This window comes from Diadema setosum, chromosome 14 (genome assembly GCF_964275005.1).
Source record: "Diadema setosum chromosome 14, eeDiaSeto1, whole genome shotgun sequence".
Classification (NCBI taxonomy): domain Eukaryota; kingdom Metazoa; phylum Echinodermata; class Echinoidea; order Diadematoida; family Diadematidae; genus Diadema; species Diadema setosum.
Genome location: NC_092698.1, coordinates 20847341 through 20865920, shown reverse-complemented (window position 1 = coordinate 20865920; position 18580 = coordinate 20847341). Strand labels below are relative to the sequence as shown.

Genomic DNA, 18580 nt, shown 5'->3' with positions numbered 1-18580 from the left:
TCTGAAAACAATTACTAGTACTTCTGCAGGGGCGGATCGAGGAATTCTGTAAAGAGTGAGCGCCTTTACAAAATTAAAGGGGAGCGCAAGCACCCCTCCCCCCCCCCATTTTTTTCTTCTACTTCTTTTGTTTTGACAAAAATAAAGGGGATGGGGCGCGCCCGTTGCGCCACCTCCCCCCCCCCCCCCCCCCTGGATCCGCCACTGCTTCTGCGTATACTCGGATAGATAACGAGTAGTGACAGCGGCTCTAAATCATCGAGTCTGAGAATTTGACGCTTTGTGAGTTTTAGGAAATAGGATGTATAGGCGAATCACGTCATTGCGACTATATAGCCACATTAAAAAGTAAAAGAAACAAAAAGACTATAAGAGTACTTGCGCCAATGAGGGGGTGGGGCGGAAGAGCGTAGGCCTACTACTTCTATATGATTATAGCCGAAGTGCCCGTCCTTGCCCAAGATTACAATATCTTCTACGAATTCTGGTTCCACACACAATCAATTAGAGACATATCACATCATATCTTCAATCAATCAATCAAACTTCTGACAAACAACTACAAAATACACAGAATGGAGATCAATGCAGACAAATGCAAACAATCTATTTGTAACAACAACTAAACTGTTTGTCTGTAAATATACTATTTGATGGAATAGCTGTCAATAAAATGATGAAGTCTGATGATGATGAGTTAGCAAATTCCAACAAAATAAAATAGCCTGCGATGTATCTGTCTTATATACAAACAAACAGACTACTCTATCAAGGATTTAAGTAAAACACCGTATACAACTCGGCAGTACGCCTTATAAAGTCAGCGTGTATGTAAGTATACCTTCATCAACAGCTGTAACAGTATCTCTAAATTCACAAGTGAAGCATACCACAAAGTGTTTCAAGTGATATATGATCCTGACCCTTAAAAACCTTTGATAGATTGTTGTTGTTGTTGTTGTATTTCATTAGTGTCAAAAAAAGCAAGAGCTATTGTGAAGTCATGCTTATACCTGAATATCGGCCTACACTTGTATCTGTCCATCTGGCTGTTCAAATACCAATATTAGACGTTTGTAGGAGAGTGAAGTTGTCACACTTCCGTTCTTCAAATTCTCACGATTATGAATTTCATTATCATCCAGAGAGAATATTACGTCATGGCTTTTGACGTTTGCCGTGTGGGTAAATGACGCAACAATGCTCTGTAAATTGTGTAAAGACGCCAAGGGTTTTGATGCGCGTCACGTCAGTGATAGTGTCCATCCATTGGTCGAAAGTTTGCAGGACCGCGCGTACACAGAGTATGGGTCTTGCGCGATGGGTTGTACACCCAGCAACCATTGTCACTGAACATAAAAGGCGATTGTTATAATGTCAGTCATCACAATAGAGAGAGAACAGACCGAATGTTCCCAGCATCAGCAGGGGCATGATTAAATGGATAGGTAAGGATGTTATGCATTTTTCGTTTGCCTGTTTCATTAATTCCTTCGTGCTCATGTCTCCTTCTCGGGTGATAACTGTTTTTCTTTCTTTTCTTTTTTTGTGAGACTCATTACTTAACGTCAAAGTTTGTAGTGCTGCCGTATACATTATTGCTTTCCCAGTTATACATTATGTTCCTGATGAATGAGATAAGGAGGTAAAAATCTCTATTTTGTAATCTCTTCAGTATGTTTGTGTTGCATTCGATACAGTCCCATACCTCAATGGATAAGATTCGAATAGATCTGACAAGTACCTGAAATTAAGGCTTCTACACAATATGATGATATATCTTTAACGTATCTATAGCTATTCAATATTCATGAGAAACGTATAATGTTTCACATGAAGTAAAAGTAAAACCTACTTGAAACATAGCATTTTTCCTTCAATCTAACACCATGATCGATGATTGCGTTCAATATAATTATTTTTTAGTATCATCGGCATGATTGCATATTATATATAGGTATAAATAAAAGCAAGTTATATCCTCATTCAGCAAAGAATCAATTTCTAAGTAAAAGATTGTCTCAAGTCATCGTCAAAACTCGATAGTACGTATCCACCACTCAGTGTATTCATTCGCACAAATTGGACAGGTGAATCACAGTGTGTTTTCCCATGGCAGAGGAAATGGATAACAGTAACAGCGAAACAGCCATGAGCGTGACGTCACAAGTGTCGACGTCATCTCCACTTCAAAGCTCCCCTGCGTCGTCCTCAGCACAGTCCCCTGGTATTACGCCAAGACGAAACGAGGTATATATAAAACCATCAATAACCTTTGGCTGAATGGATTTGTCATGTATAAACCGGCAGAGAGAGGGAGATAAATAGAGAGGACAGAGATATTAAGACAAAGTATGAATGATGAAGAGAGCGGGGCAAATAGCTACTTTGGCTTTTTAGATGAAAATGACTATTGCTCTATTCAGATGAAAACAGGCAATAAAATAGGGAATGCGTCAAACCAATAAAATGGTAACAATCTCACAGAAGATTAAGAGCCTAAATGATTTGAATACAATGTATTCAAATGTAGTAATTGGAACGTATTGCGTATTATACGTGACACGGGAGATTAACCTGCATCATGGATAAATGATAAAGTCTTGTTGATACACTGTAGTAAAAAATAGCTAGAAGAAGCAAGTAAGAAAGGGGGAAACCCCTACGGAGTAAATACAAAACGAAACGTATCCATCCAACCCAATGGCTGGGAGTATGCGCTTAAATAATCTCAACAATTTTGAGCATGACTCATGCAACAAACGCTATAACATTTAATGCATGCTAATTTAGTGAAAGGATTATACATTAAAAAAGAACCATTTTTTTTTTTTAACTACAGATTCTTTTTATTTTATTTCTTTTTCCATTTAAGTTTATCTATTGCCAAACATATGACACCGCCAGGGATATTTGAACGATTTTTGTCATAGCATGGAACTACCGACAATGGGTAGAAGGTCCATGGTCAGAAGAGTGCTGGTGCCTTAAAGAGAAGTCATTGTTTCTTTTCGCTACACATGTAGTGTTGTTTGTATTTTTATCCTTGTTTGTTCGGATGTAGGACGATATCAAGAAAGTGTTAATGACCCTCATCAAAGGCGTCTTGGATCTCCCGCGAAATGCGACACCAGCGTCGACCGTCTGCCAGTTGCAGTTGAAATTTCGTCATTATGACAAAACTATCCACGATCTGAATGAGAAAGTTCAGGTAATATTATCTATGAATTTATCTCTTCCATGGATGTAGTCCCGTGAGTTTTTGCGTACAATATGTGTGAGAGAATGGGTGTGTGTGTATTCACCGACTATTTTCTAAAATGTATGTGTGCTATATACATGAGTTATTCTTTTGTTGCTATACGATCAAGCGCATACTCTGAACTTGCCGTCGATTGCAGTACATTTAAACCATAAAAAGGTATGATAAAATTATTTAAAACACGTCTACACACACTTTATCTGTCAATTTGCTGAGTATAATCGGGACAGATGATGTCACAATGATATTGACAATGTCATTATGCCACTGACGCAGGTCCACAGCACGCTGCTAGAAGCCGTTCGCGAGATAACGCACGCACCAAGAGGAAGTGACGTCAATGATGTCATCAAAAGACTTCAGGTCTTCTTGAGAAGACAAGAGAAATGGAAAACGTGCATGAAACGACGTCTTGAAGTAAGTCTACAGAGATTTGTTTTGCACCCGAAGTTCCCGTTTATAGTTATATATCTTCTCATTGCTTTTGTGTGGCTGTAATTTCAACGATTATTCTTATTTTTGTACATGTTTTATACCTCTTCGTCACCTTGATTTGTTTGATTTTATTTGATTTGATTTATTTCTGCTTAATTCCGTTACTGATTTTGTACAAGTCATTTATGACAAACATTATATCGACACATAGTTTTTAGTACAAAATAAAACAAATACAAACAGCTTGGGTCTCCAAAATAAGCCGAGGCTTGACGGTATGGAGACCCTATATTAAGCTACTATGGATAGAATAAGGGACTGAGAAAGGGGGAAGGGTAGGGGAAAAGGGAAAATTACAGAGTGTATATGTACCACTCCAACTACTTTACAACTTCTTGTCCTCCTCTACTTTGTTCTTTCTGAATTTTGAACTAAGAAATTCATGACGATGTTTGGGAAGTAATACAATTCCCTAATTACTTATTTCACATGCAGTGATATAATTATATTCAGCTTTCCCAGTCGACAAAAAAAAAAAAAAAATGCAGTCGTCCCTAAAACTCATTCAAAAAATAAACAAAATGAAGATGACGTTTTCCTTCGTCACTCTCTCTTTTTATTTTTATTTTTACAGAACGAATATTTTACCTCAGTTCGCTTGAGTTTCGCTTGTGCTGTATTTGACCCTAATTCTGATAATCTCGACAGAACGCGGAGGAGCAAGTGAGATGCTCCCAGACTCTGGTCAAGAAACTTGAAGACAAGATCGGGCAAAGCGGCGAAAAGCAAACACAGCTCAGATGCCATCTCGAAGTGAGTGCAACTTCTACGTTGAATGATTGTTGCTATATAAGTCTTTGCATGACATGCCGCTCAAAACAAAAATTAGATGGGCGAAGCGTAAATACATGAAATACGGGCGATCGTGGTTTTGTCCAGCGCAAATCTCCATTGTAGCCCAAAAGGTCCGTGCGTCATCCGTATTAAAGTCATCTATAATCTCAGAATCCGGCAATAACAGTCTCCCTACCGCTCTCTTTCTATTTCAAGCGACACGCTCTGTAGGAAATCCTGTGTTCTGGACATTTTGCCGCACGCAATGTATGGGGGCAAAAAGACGTCTATCAGTGTCTATAGGAAAATCGAACGAAAGAAAAGCCCTAATCACAAGATCATTATGTTCACGAATTCTAACACAAAATTGTTAGTTATTATTGCAACAACAACAACAACAACAACAACGACAGCGACAGCAAACAAGTGCCAAATAATTTGAGTGTAAAATCACTCAGTTCGATGGCCGTGTAGGCCCTATAGGACAAACGATTTGTAGAATCTGCATCGATCACAACGCTTCTCATCTTAAAGATTCCTCAGAGTGTGGTGGATGTAGTTAGTTAAGTGTAGCTCACAACTTGCATTATAGCTAACCTGTATGGAACATAAAAGTCGGTCTGGGGTCTATAACAGAAAGTGTGTCATTAACAAACTCATCTCGTCTTAAACTACTTACTAGGATACTGTGCAAATATCTTACTTTATCTAAATCACATCATTATTTTCAGACGATGCAGGATAAGATTGCTTCAGTTTCGGCCTGCTCGGATGAAAAGCATTTTTCTGACGTAGAGGAAAACGTCACGCTTAGGAAACAATACGTGGAGCTAAAGAGAAAGTATGACGGACTGGAGAAGGAACTCATTCGCGTAAAGGCCTCAAAATCAGAATTCATGGTAAGAGTATATTCGTCAATGTGTGCATATAGATATGTGTAAAGAAATGAACTATATAAGTATATATATATATATATATATATATATATATATATATAATTTGTATATATGAATGACTGATACATCTGATGATATGTATCGCCCATATCTATATAATGTGTAGTTAGTGTTAGTGAGAGTGGATGTCGCGAAGTCCAATCTGTAGAAGATATTGACACACCTACTACACACATAGATTTTATTATGTGCATGTAATTATGCTCTTGATGGGGATACTGCTCACAGTCCAGCAACATGATAACTTTGTAGAGCTCTGCACAAACCAGTGATTTAAATGTCAAGGTTAGGTTATGTCATTGTGATGATGATGATAATGATGATGATAATTATGATTGTACTTATGACATTGAAGGTGATAATAGCCTTGGACTCTTTCTCTATTCATTGCACCTCTGTGTGGTCAATAGTTAATTCCATCCTATTTTGTGCGAACGCGACGGTGGAATGTGATCGCCTATGAAATTATAGTCAAGCCTGTTGTCATCTCATAACAACCCTACATAATGAAAAAAAAAAAAAAAACATTTTCTAACTCACCCAGAGCAATCCGAGAGATGGCTCACATTGCACCCATGTCGAAACATCAGTGAACAGACCATCTGGTGAGATGATTACGAGGAGCGACCATTCACCTGTCATTCGAACAGTTCCTCCATTGGTGAGAAAAAAAAAACCAAAACCTTGCTTTGAATCATATCTATTTTCTGTCGCAGGACCAGTATACAATTTTAGCACTACTCAAAGTCATGATTTTATATAATTTTATCATCTTAAACTCTTCCCTGCATACCACATCACAAATCACAAGCATGGGCATATTGTGAGGTGATTTGGTGCAAACAATGCAATAAAACAAAAGAGAAAAACATTTTGTCCACAGTGGCGTCCGAGGATGTCAAAGACTAGAAAATTCTTCGGTTCGCTGTTAAAAAACTTTTCTTTATACTCCCCTTCTCTCCTACCCTCTCCCCCCCCCCCCCTCTCTCTCTCTCCCTCTCTTTATCGCAATACACTCTTGCAGCATACTTGAGTAATATACTTTCTGTGGGAGTTTTATTTGTTGATTTAGCTTTCCTCACAATCTGTTAGAAAATGACGTTTGTTTTTTCATTTGACCTCATTTATAATTCAAATGAACTCTATCTGTTTCTTCCTTTTTTTTTTTTACTGATGCCCTCATCACACTGAGTTGGGAGAGGAAGATGCAATCTCCCCTGCCACTAACGCTAATTTGATTTAGATGAATTGGGAAATGGTGAAAATTTCATCGTATTAACGTATACAATGTCGTCTTTATCCCATATTAGGTTGAGAACAGTACTCAAACGGATATTGTGCAGAGCCAAGGCGATTCGGCAAGGTATACGATTGAACTATATACAGAAGTAAGGAATTGTATAAAGTCGACTGCCACGACATTTCCTCTTAATGTCTAACACGACATTTCCTCTTAATGTCTAACTTATCTTTAAAAAAAAAGAAACAGCACAAGAAAATCGATCATCAAACGGCCTTCCGCTCTTAGACGTAACTTGTGATAACAAGACACGCTCCAAGAGGATTTTGTGTGTATGTGTGTGTGCGTGAGTGTGGGTGTGTGCGCGAATCAAATGTGTGAATGCTTTGATAATTTTGATGAAAATTGTAATATTTCGGTCAAGAGAACAAAATAAGTTACCCAAGAGGGAAAAGATAAAGAAATTTGTTTTGGATTTGATAGAGGAGCACGTTGCGGTGAAAGCAGGTAAGCTTGGGTTTCATTTGCAAAAATGGGAGCAGTTGAAACTTTCATAGAGAGTGCTTTTTTTTTCATTGATTTATCCACATTGTTGGCAGGGGATAGGTGCCCATAGCACATTGATAGTATGAATTATATATGTTATTTTTTTAATCTTTCTTCCCCCACGTCAGATGTATGGTCAGTTTAGGTTTGAGCCGTATAATGTTTAGGAATCGGTATGTCTCAGCATTATGGTGGTCACTTTTTTTTTTCTTTCCCACGTCAAACGTTTAGTTAGCTTCGGTTTTTGGTGTGTGTCTAACTGTCAAGGAAACAGGTAACCATGATACCACATGTATGTAGTGTGATTTGGTGTGCAAATGTTGGTGTTTGTGAGTGCGCACTTGTGGGTATGTTTTTTGTTTTTTTTTAATGTTTAGTGTATATATGGGTGAGTGTGTTGAGGGAAAGCTACCAGGAAAGGGGGGGGGGGGTATGTTAGTGGGGAAATAAGTGGGATGGTCGGGGTTAGGTAGATGTAGTTAGGTAATAGTAGAGTAATGGTTAAGGGGTTAGGCAGGAATATGGTTTGTTTTGATAATATACACATAAAATTATGGTTATTTTGTTTTGTACGGGGGGGGGGGGTAGGTTGATAGGTTAAATAAAAATGATGAGTTTTGTTCGGTTAATTTAAGCATGTTCTTTTCAATGACACGTTTTGGGAAATGTTGTATTTTCAAGAGAGTGTAAGAGAATTTATGTGATGAAGCGGATATTGAGTAATCTGATCAAGTTGATCAAGACATTTTTTCCCTTTTAAGAGTTATATTTAATCTGATATATTTATGTATATAGCGTGTGCTCTGCAAAAAAAGAAAAAAGAAAAAAAAGAAGGAAGTTATGTTAAAAAAAGTGATTTAGTAGCAAAATTTCTTTTTGGGTGTGTGTGTAATAAGGCACATTTGGATTGGCTTGATTAGGCTGATCAAAATAGCTTTTTCTGAGAGTTATGCAGAATTTCATGTCATTTTTCTTATATAAACATGGTATGATTTGGGAAAAAACCCAAATATATTGTACTGTATGTTTGAAAAATGATTCAGCAGCACAAGAAAGAATACAGCTGCTTTTTTGTTTTTTGTTGGTAAGATTAATTTCATTGTTAATAGGATTTGATATTGAATGAAACTCAAATAAAGAATATTATAGAACAAAAAGTTTGTGTGTGTGTGTGTGTGTGTGTGTGTGCTTTGCGTTGTAATGCGATCAGTCCAATGACGGAAGAAGAGCTATAGTATCCCAATAAAGATACACATGCACACACACACACACACATACACACGCACAGTAGACACATCATGGCGACTGAAAAAAAATGTATGTGTAAGATAAAGAAGCTTCAATAGTGGAGAGTTTTGTACATGCAAATATTATATCGTACTTTAAATTTTGTCGGAAATGAAATGACATGAAATGAAATTGATCACACATGTACTGACTACTATAGTAACATAAACCTAATGCACCACTCTTATATGGTAACACACGGTGACTCCAAGGCGTGTTCATCTATATGTTCACCTAATTTGTAGAGTATGCCTTTCTTGTGATTCTTTTATTCTCTCCATCTCTTCATCTGTCAGGGACCATGAGATTTTCAAACAGAGAACAAAGGAAGAGCTTTGTCGTCTGCGATTCGAGAATAACGATAACCAAGAAATGGTCAGCAGACTACGCAAACTATTGTCTTCGTGAGTCATCTTTGATTTCTTCTCTTGAGCATTCATGCATTATGAGGTATTATGAACAAAATATACCTTGCACTTAGCGTCTCATGTATTGACTCTGCGAAGTGGCATGTTCAACAGCACTTTTTTATCACAATAGGGGCGCAGAAGTGGAAATTACAGGTATTTCTATCAGTGGGGAATGCATAATTTCACTTGTGACTCGAAACGATGCATGACGTATTTTTTTATTCTTCCATAATTATCATAAAAATGTTCAAATCTATAATCGTAATAAAGAATGAGAATGTTGTCACTCGCCATAATTGTCACTGTACAATTCATAATATCCTGGAACGGTGAGTGCAGTTTGAATACAGAGTGGTCTAAAGGGCCGATACTGATAGCACTTTCGCACGCCATCAACCTAACACCATTGATCCATCGCCTATCTATGACGACATTTACGTTTGTCTCGTTCATTCGACTGTAACAGACCGCGGTTGTACCACCTGTGCTGTAATATATTCAGCACGATTATAAAATACAAATCTGAGTGGTTGATGGAATACAGTTTTATAAACTGACAAGTTTGTCAATCGATGTGGGATATAAAGCAAATAATCATCTCCTATTTCTCGGGCAATGGATACAATCTAACATCGTCTCGGCGATCCTTGAGGTGTCTATTAGCCCTCGCCTTGGCTCAGCCTGATGGAAACCTCGCGGAACACCTCGGCGATGTTAGATTGTTCCATCGCCCTCGCAGTCGATGAATATTTGCTTACTATCTCTTCATCGCACGTGCAAGATATTATTGGCAAGCTGCATGGCTTCATATAACGCACATTTTTTTCTTTTAAATCAGCCATCAACATTAAGATTATTACTCATAGACTATGGTTATGATCTTCTGTAATTCACTTGTATAGCTTCCACAAAAGCCTCGTCATCAACAATGGCTGTGTTCAGATGTCGACCGTGTCGAGCGTGGACCAAGCAGTCCTGGCGATGTTCTCCAAGACCCAGATCGCTCGCCTTGAGCCCTCTTCGCTCGAGCCATGGCAGTCGGCTGGGACAGAGGCAGACACGGACGAGCTGGTGATTGGGAGGGGTGCCTTTGCCAGGGTCAGTCTCATGCACTACGTCCCGTCTGGCCTTCCCGTCGCCGTCAAGATCCAGGACAGAAAGTCGCAACGGTCGCTGCTCAGTGACGACGAACAGACCAACAAAATCATGACGAGATCGCTGAAAGAGACCGTCATGCATTACGTCATGTCAGGCTTCGCGTCTTTCCCCGCGATGCACGGCGTCGTTCAGCTTGAGGAAAACCTCGGTATGGTGCTGGAGTTCATTGGAGACAAGTCGACGGGGAAGACGTACCCTCTGTGCGACGTCCTAGCCTGGAATCGGCCCCGACTTACTCAGCTGGAGTGGATCGACATCGCACTGGACGTCGTCAACGGGATCGTCGCTTTGCACGAGAAAGGTCTCCTCCACAACGACTTGAAGAGTAACAACATCCTGCTTCAAGAGTGCAGCGATCGCTGGCGGGCGTTCATCATCGACTTCGGCCACGGCAGTACCGTTGTTATGCCACTGCGATTGCCTGCCTTCTCTCTTCGAGAAGAAGAGGAATACTGCCAGGGTCTTCTGTACCAGCACCTGGCTCCCGAAATCGCCCGGAACCAGCAAGCGACGTCCGTCCACTCCGACGTCTACTCACTGGGCATAGTACTCCGCGACATCGCCCGCGTGGCAGCTGACCACGACATTAAGGTCGTCGCCGAGATGTGCACGAGGGCGCGCCCGTATCGGAGGCCGAGCATGCCCAACATAGCACTGTCGATCGCACGGTGTAAAGAGAAAGCCCAGCTGGCGCGTCAGTCTAGAAGGCAATAACATTGCATTATGCCCTGTCATGTGACAATAGTCCAGTAATAAATGACTGAACTGATAGCTCACGAAGAGACTCAGAACATTTCTGTAATGTTGCTGTGAAAAGGTGATCTACTCGACATACCCACCATAACATCACGTCGAATATAACTTTCCATATTTTTTTGATATAGTATATTGAATGACTTCCCTTCTACCAACGAATATCATGTCTGAAATGGAGCGATAGAAGTGATATAGGAAACAGAAAAACAAATTTTTGGTTAACATAACTGGCAATAATGTCGAAAGTCGATATCGACAGTCGCTATCCTTGCGCTGCCTCATCTATTTCTAAGGGTAGGCATGAATAAATGAACGATAATTCTGATTTCACCTGAGTTGTTTTGTTTGCTGAAAGTGTGAGCAAGAAAAAGTAAATCCTTGTGTGATTATTTTTACATCTTTGCCCATGAACCGTGGAGGGAAACGAGAAATGATGGATGAGAGAATATGATGTTTAATATCTTCGATGAGGAATCGAAGCCTTGTGGCATATGAGAAACCAAAATATAATACGACATGAGGTGGTCTATTACTCTATCAGGATCAAGTTAAGTCAAATCATTTTAAAATTACATGCGAAGGAAGTGAATTATTCTCTTTATTTCATTCTAAACAAGAACATCTATTTTAGAATTTGTGTGCATGCATGCGTAGGAGGATCTGTAAAGCAAGTCTTTGCCACGTCTTCCAATTTACACGTCATGTGATAGTGATCACCAACTGATTTTTGTTTTTGGTCGAAAATATATAGGAAACTTTACAATTCAGCAAGTTTAACAAATTAGTATTTTAGTTTCTTGTTAAGGCCTCTTAAATTCTGTTTATCCTATTTTCTTCAATTTCAATTCAATCAATTACATTTTCTGTCACAACAGAACATAATATAATAAATCAAAAAAAAAAATCAGATAAAAAATCACAAGTGATCTTGATTACATACAAGAGTTGACTGTACCATGAAGATTTGAAGTAACTAGAAATGAAAAGCATATAAATAATTGAAGGCAATCAGAATATGGATTGACGTTTTGCTGTAACCATTAGTTCTCTCCTCCAAGATTTCTTTCAAACGCAAACACGCACTCACAAAGACAAGTAAATACTTAATGACAACCTTCAGCGATACTTAGCTAAGAATGTGTCGTGCAAAATGCAACGCGCAGATGTTTTTTATTTGTCCTCTTTCATTACACAGCGTGTTGGGGCCTTCTGGTTTTACTCTCAGCGTTTCTCGATAACTTCTCCACAGCTATACCGATGAGTAAATACCGGTATATATCATTGCTTCAGGGAGTATAGAGCGTTTGTCATGCTACGGCAGTGAGTGAGCGAGTTGTTTACCGGCGTCAGTTCTTCGAAGGACGATACATTTTGAGATACTGTAAAGATAAAATCTTGCATCGCTTCAGGCCTCCATAAATGCAACTAAAACAAGATGTGTAAAACTACAGAAAGATAAAAAAGACAGCCAGACAGAAAGAGAAAGATCAAGAGGAAGGGGCAGACATTAGTCTATTCATTAGTTTTTTTCTGCGTGTCCTTTATTAGCATTAGGGGTAAAGCAGTGTGGGCAAACACCTCTTTTTGAAATAATGATTTGATTGGATGGGACTAATTGCGACCAGTTACATACAGGGGTGGCTTGGATTGGGGACTGGGGGCTGCAGCCCCCCCCCCCCCCCCTACACACACACACAAATAAAAAAGCAGTAAAGGAAAAAACATGCAACAAAAACCATTTGACTTTCCCAGGGTTGCGTCTGGAAGGGTGGAGGGGGGGGGGGCGGAGGTTCCATTGATTCTTGACATCCCCGGCCAGCAGCTATCCTCCACACACACAACACTGGAAAAAAAAAAGTTTCGAGCCTCCATCACACATTAATTAACGATGTGACCATTTTAATCATACACGATGTGACCATTTTCATCGAGTTATACAACAATGCGACATCATCTTTTTGTAATCATTTCGACCCAAGTCAACTGCTTGATTTACAACCAATAACTAACTTTTGAATGAGTACATGTACTTTTTTCTATAAAAAAACGGTTTTGAGATAACAGCATCAGTTGTTTTGAATATCTAATTCTATTAATTTAATGGTCACCGGAAACACGGAATTAAGGAGGAAGGAAAAATCTATGACGCTAAAACATCAATCTGTTTTCGTCTCCATGTTGTACATGAGTTCACAGAAGAAGAATAAAACAAAATCATTGTAAGCTCATTGAAGTCCTTTCAATGGATTAAAGTTGAAGGGAACATAACGAGATTACAACGGAAATATATTACTATCGTGTATATAATACTACACTACACTGGGTTATAGGGCAATCATGATATGCTAAATTAGGTCTGTGATAAGTGGTTGAAAGGGAGACCGAGGGGAAACACGGGCATCTTTTCCTCTTTCATCAGTGACAGTTCTTTGGAGTGCAACAGATGAATGTGAACAATCCGATAAACACGAGACACCGGCAAGATTGACTCTTCCTTTATTAAACACACATGCAGGGGGTTGTTTGCCAACGGGCTTTAACTGTTCAGTTACCTGTTTTTCTTCTTTATATTGTCTCTACCTAACTTATTCATAGTTCTGAGAGTGCTAGTCCCCAGAGCAAAATGTGTTTGAGTTGGGATTTACGCTGTCTGTCAAACAATGGACATGTAGAAAACACACACACACTAGAAGCCCGAGTATGTACCGGCTGCTCGTGGGTTATTGGGGGCAGGTGCGTCCTTAGTTACATGAGACGAGGAGAGTGAGAACGATAATCAATAATCATTATGTAGACGAATACGAAGAGGACTTCTGACAACGGTTGATTCTAGCTCATCAACGCTTTGGTGTCAGCCTCCAATATGTCGTGAAACATCCTAGTGAAATAAAAGAAACGGATGCAATAAGAACTGAGCCGCGTGAGTTATAGCAGTGAACGAGAAGTAAACTTAACGTACAACGCAGATCTTCGTGATATATCGAGGCCCGGATGTCTATGTGTGAGTGCATCTCCGCTTGATAAAAGACAAAGGTGAGAACAGTAGGCCTAACTGCGTAATAATTGACTTATGTTTCGCATGTAGACATATTCACAGTGTTGGACACTGTCGTCGGGACGAGATAAGCTATAATCATCGACATAAACGCCATGTCGGAGGCCGAGTTGCCTAAGGCAGCGCCCAGCGAGGATGCCTTCCTCACCGAGCCGTCGACGTCGCGCCCGTCGACGGCCTTCGAGCCGTCGTACCGCATGGAGCCGGCGAGGAAGTTCCGCACCTTCAACATTGAACGATCGTCGGAAGACATCCTGGAAAGGCGGCTGGCCGAGGCGCAGTATGACCCCCAGCAGTGCCGCCGGCTCTCGCGCGAAATCGCAGCCGCCATCATGGAGAACCTCAAGTCGATGTCGTACCCGAGATACAAATTCGTGGTCGTCGTCAACATCGGCAGCAAAAAGGAGAAGCCCGGCGTTCAGCTGGGAAGTCGGTGTCTGTGGAACGACAGCACGGATTCGATGACCACGGTGCATTACAGCAATGGGTCCCTCTTTGCCGTGGTCATGGTCTACGGACTTTATCAGGAATAATCTGACGACCTCAAGGAAAGAGCGTTATCTTCGTGACCTACTTGCTGCTTTCAAATTATAAACATACTTGTTCTGAGCATGATTATGGTGAACATGACTACTGAATTATTATGGACATATTGATGAAAACCTGCGAGTGAATGTCAAATGACTGTCGACGCCAACCATTTACAGGCTATTGCACCACTTCCCGTGAGAGGAGAACGCTTTTTGGAAGTTATCATCATTATCGTTTAAGCAGATGCCTGTAGTTTTCAATGAGAGCATGCTTGTTTCTTTGAGCTATTTACCAAAATGTTTATTGCTATGATTTTATTTTGTTTGTGATTTGTTTGTGTTTTTTGTTTTGTTCTTGGTGTGTTTTGATATTACATATTGATTGTTTGGTATCTATATCTATCTATATCATGCATATTACTTTGTAACAACGATTAACGCAGAAAATTCTGTTTCCCCATTAAGCTATATTGCTTTTGTTACTCAAACTTCAACAAATATGTTGTGTATTGTTGTTAGACAACGGGTTAGTGTCTGCTGTGTGCGAGTGGCAGCTTGCTTCAGATCCATAAATGTGGCTTGAAAATCGAATTTTTTACTTAAAATGACTTGATTCGTCGAAATTTGTCGTAGTTACATTCAATTCAATTATCATTTATTTCCGTCCAACAAATGGGTGAAACACAAAGAGTAGATAACATAAAATTAAACAAATCATATTGTTTTATCAATTTGTAAGAAATACATAATACGATGTGATTTTAAGGAATACTTAAAATATAATTTCGGTATGTGCAAAAAGAAGAATAAGAAGAACAGCAATGTATACTTTGCAAGATTGACAGAGAAGTAAATGTTGATAAAGGTGGAAAAGTGTGGCCCACTAAAAAGTAGAGCTTGTAAACCGTCGGTCACTTAATACATAATAACCAACGTATCATCCAGAATCAAATCATAATATATACAGCTAGAATACTGTTAAATGTAATGCAAGTAATAAGGACATAATCATTGTAACCATGTCATATCAATTATCAAGTCAACATCACTGTTATATCAGGAATTCCTCACACAACTCCTACAAGTCAGAGGTAACATCCAAGCTTACTTTACGAGGTCAAATTTCAATTTCCATTTATTTTCATATTTCTCAATGATATAGTACTTCAAATATAACAAAGTAAAATGATACATGACATCCAGCTAGGATGCACAATAGAATGTTTCAAACATATAGAATATGTTGGTCAATTTATGAAAATTTGAATCTAAGTATAAATGCTAAAGAAATATGATGGAATCTACTTAAAAACAAGCTTGTTAAGCGTAGATCCCAGTATTGAACCGAGTGTAAAGGTCAAGATAAGAAACACGGATACAACACAGGACCAAAACATGGCAGATATTAATAAATTATTTTCAGAGGTGATTTGAATAGACCGCTCAATCAGTAGCGTTCAATTTTTAAGATGACCTGTATTTTTGCTACATGGTATCATATTAATGTACACATATTGATAACGCTGTTAGCATCCTTTCAATATCTGAGACTTCTAGACTTCGCAGATCCCAGTGATGCAGAGAGCGAGAGAGACGGTCACCATGGTAACCGATTTACTGCCGGACAACTCAGAGTATAGGGTACAATTTCACTAAGAATTCATCATCGCTACACATGGGTCAGAGACACATTAATAATTCATCCTGGATTTTCCGTGATGAAAGCATTGCTGGTATGGTCAGGAGTATGCTGTTAAGATATCGACGAAGTACGCCAATGGCCATGTATGTGTATGGACAAAAGGAATCCAACCGGAAATCGGTAGTTTTTGATTTACCTTAATAATCATAGCAATTTTATGAAGATATGATGAAAAATTTTCTTATTTGTTGTGAACAAAATATAATAGAAAAAAATAAAGAATATCAATTGTATGAAAACGCACGTTGACCACAAACAAGTACATGTATACGCATTCTGTCGTGAAGAAATTAGAATAGCTAAAGAAAATGCAAGAAATATATTGAGAAGAGAAGAGACAGAGAGAGAGAGAGGAAGAGGGAGAGAGAAAAGCGAAAGTAGTGATTCTCGAATGGGTCACTTTCACTTGAAGAAATTATTTACTTGTACAGGATACAATGCACGTTTAATACTTTGAATGTTACAAGTTTTACTGTCCCTGCATGTTGTTTGATTAACTGTTAACCCTAAGATATGCCAGTGTACTCTGGTGCACGTCACGAATTCGACACCCACGAGTTATACAACCCACGAGTCCTACAGCTCACGAGTCCTACAGCCCACGAGTCCTACAGCCCATAAGTTATACAGCCCACAAGTCATACAACAAGTCATACAGCACAACAAAGCCGACGACACCGACACATTAAGCCCCGTGTTGTAGTGTCGAACCCACAGGCTGTATGACTCCTAGGTTGTATGACTCATGGACCATTTTTTATGTCAAACTTGTGGGCTTTCTGACTCGTGGGTGTCGGTCTCGTGGGATGACCCCTTGTGCTCGAGTATACATAGATAAAAGAAGGAGTGAAAGAGTGACTGTGAGAGAGGTAGAGAATATGATTATAGTGAGCGAGGATAAAAAAAAATACAAGAGGATGTGTGACGGTATATGAAATATTATCTCATCAGTTGACAAACAAACACAAGTAGTGTTATGTAACCACGAGGTCCCTGTTTCAAATTTTCAATCATGCCCCATGGTCAAGGCACTTTTTATCCTTGTTGCCTAGTCAAGGGGAGGGGGTGTTAAAGCCATCGTCCCAGTGGATGTTTGGATATGGGGATATTGCTTCATTAGTGTTCATTTAAAACAAAGCAATTAGAAATCAATGTCTTACTCGCGCACTGTTTTCTTAAATTCAGATTGCAAACCAAGACAACTAATTTTCATTCGTGAAAAAGAAGTCAGTGACATGAGAGGAAGGGACACAGTTCAGAACGTGTGAGTGAGTCATGTAGCAGTGCGTAATCTTTGGTGAAATCGGCGGGGGCTGATGGTTTTTTAATACCGTGATCTGTTGTTATTGCCGTCTATATTTTCCTGGTCCAAACAGAGTAAAATCTAACTTTGTTAGTCTTGAGCGCGGAACAGCTGTAATTGTTGTTCTCCGTACAATGACTTGCCTGTACAAACTATCATATACACAATGGCTTGCCTGCACTCTAAAAAATCCGGGTTAGAACTGACCCGGAACTGGGTCCATTGGGGTCACACCCCGTTCCGGGTCAGAAATGACAAGGAATGGGGTCAGATATGACCCCATCCAGAGTCATGAATTTGGTCAGGGTGACCCTATTCCGGGTCTTCATGACCAAATTCCAAGTAATTTTATTTACCCGGAACGGTGTGTGACCCCAACGGACCCAGTTCCGGGTCAGTTCTGACTCGGAATTTTTTAGAGTGTGTACAAACTATCACATACACCGAAAACAAGTAAATCAATTAACATTTTTTTCCAGTAATCTTTATTTGATTTCTATTATTTTACATAACAAAAAACCATTCATCTTGAATATATAAACACAATATACAATCAATAATGTATGAATAGAGAGAAAAAAAAAAGAAGAAAACAATCGGTGCGTGACCCGAAATGCATATACTTTACATTCAACACATAGACTGACGCGTGGCTGCCCAGAAAAAAAAAAAACCTACCTGCCCTCTTACCTGCCCCCCCCCCCCCCATTTTGTTATGATACACATCATCTTAAAACATTGGCATTAGCCGTAGAGAAAGTGACATAAAAAGGGGGGGGGGAGAAAATGAAAGAAAGAATAATAGGCGTTAACAGCAAGCTCCAGAGAGAATGCAGAAGTTTGAATCCTATAACACTAATAGACCCCAGTCGCACTAAAAAAAACAACAAACACACACACACACACACACACACACAAACACACACACACACACAAACAAACATACAATGTTATCGGTTATGGTTTGGTATAGTTATTGCCAGTGGTTTTACCCATGGACCTACACTAGGTCCATGGTTTTACCAGATCCTACAACATATCCATCTCTATGTAGGACCAATGTCAGGTGCCTCATGCAGACTACAGGCTCGTGGAAGGTCTGCGAG

The 18580-nt window shown here is 39.4% G+C and overlaps 1 protein-coding gene and 1 pseudogene across 1 annotated transcript; both read left to right on the top strand.

The window, feature by feature from the left end:
• Positions 1-1408: 1408 nt before the first annotated feature.
• LOC140237869 (uncharacterized) lies at positions 1409-11192 on the top strand. The gene is made up of 10 exons (XM_072317801.1): positions 1409-1448; positions 2120-2250; positions 3065-3211; positions 3539-3679; positions 4406-4510; positions 5263-5430; positions 6032-6148; positions 6798-6850; positions 8857-8964; positions 9873-11192. Exons 1-10 carry the CDS (start codon positions 1433-1435, stop codon positions 10840-10842), a joined length of 1956 nt encoding a protein of 651 aa, XP_072173902.1. The 5' UTR covers positions 1409-1432; the 3' UTR covers positions 10843-11192.
• Positions 11193-14034: 2842 nt separating this feature from the next.
• On the top strand, positions 14035-14472 carry LOC140237440 (dynein light chain Tctex-type 5 pseudogene; annotated as a pseudogene).
• The last annotated feature ends 4108 nt before the right edge of the window (positions 14473-18580 follow it).

Coding starts and splice junctions, on each gene's coding strand:
- LOC140237869 (XM_072317801.1), top strand. Junction 3,212..3,538: donor ATCTGAATGAGAAAGTTCAG/GTAATATTATCT, acceptor CCACTGACGCAG/GTCCACAGCACGCTGCTAGA. Junction 3,680..4,405: donor GCATGAAACGACGTCTTGAA/GTAAGTCTACAG, acceptor TAATCTCGACAG/AACGCGGAGGAGCAAGTGAG.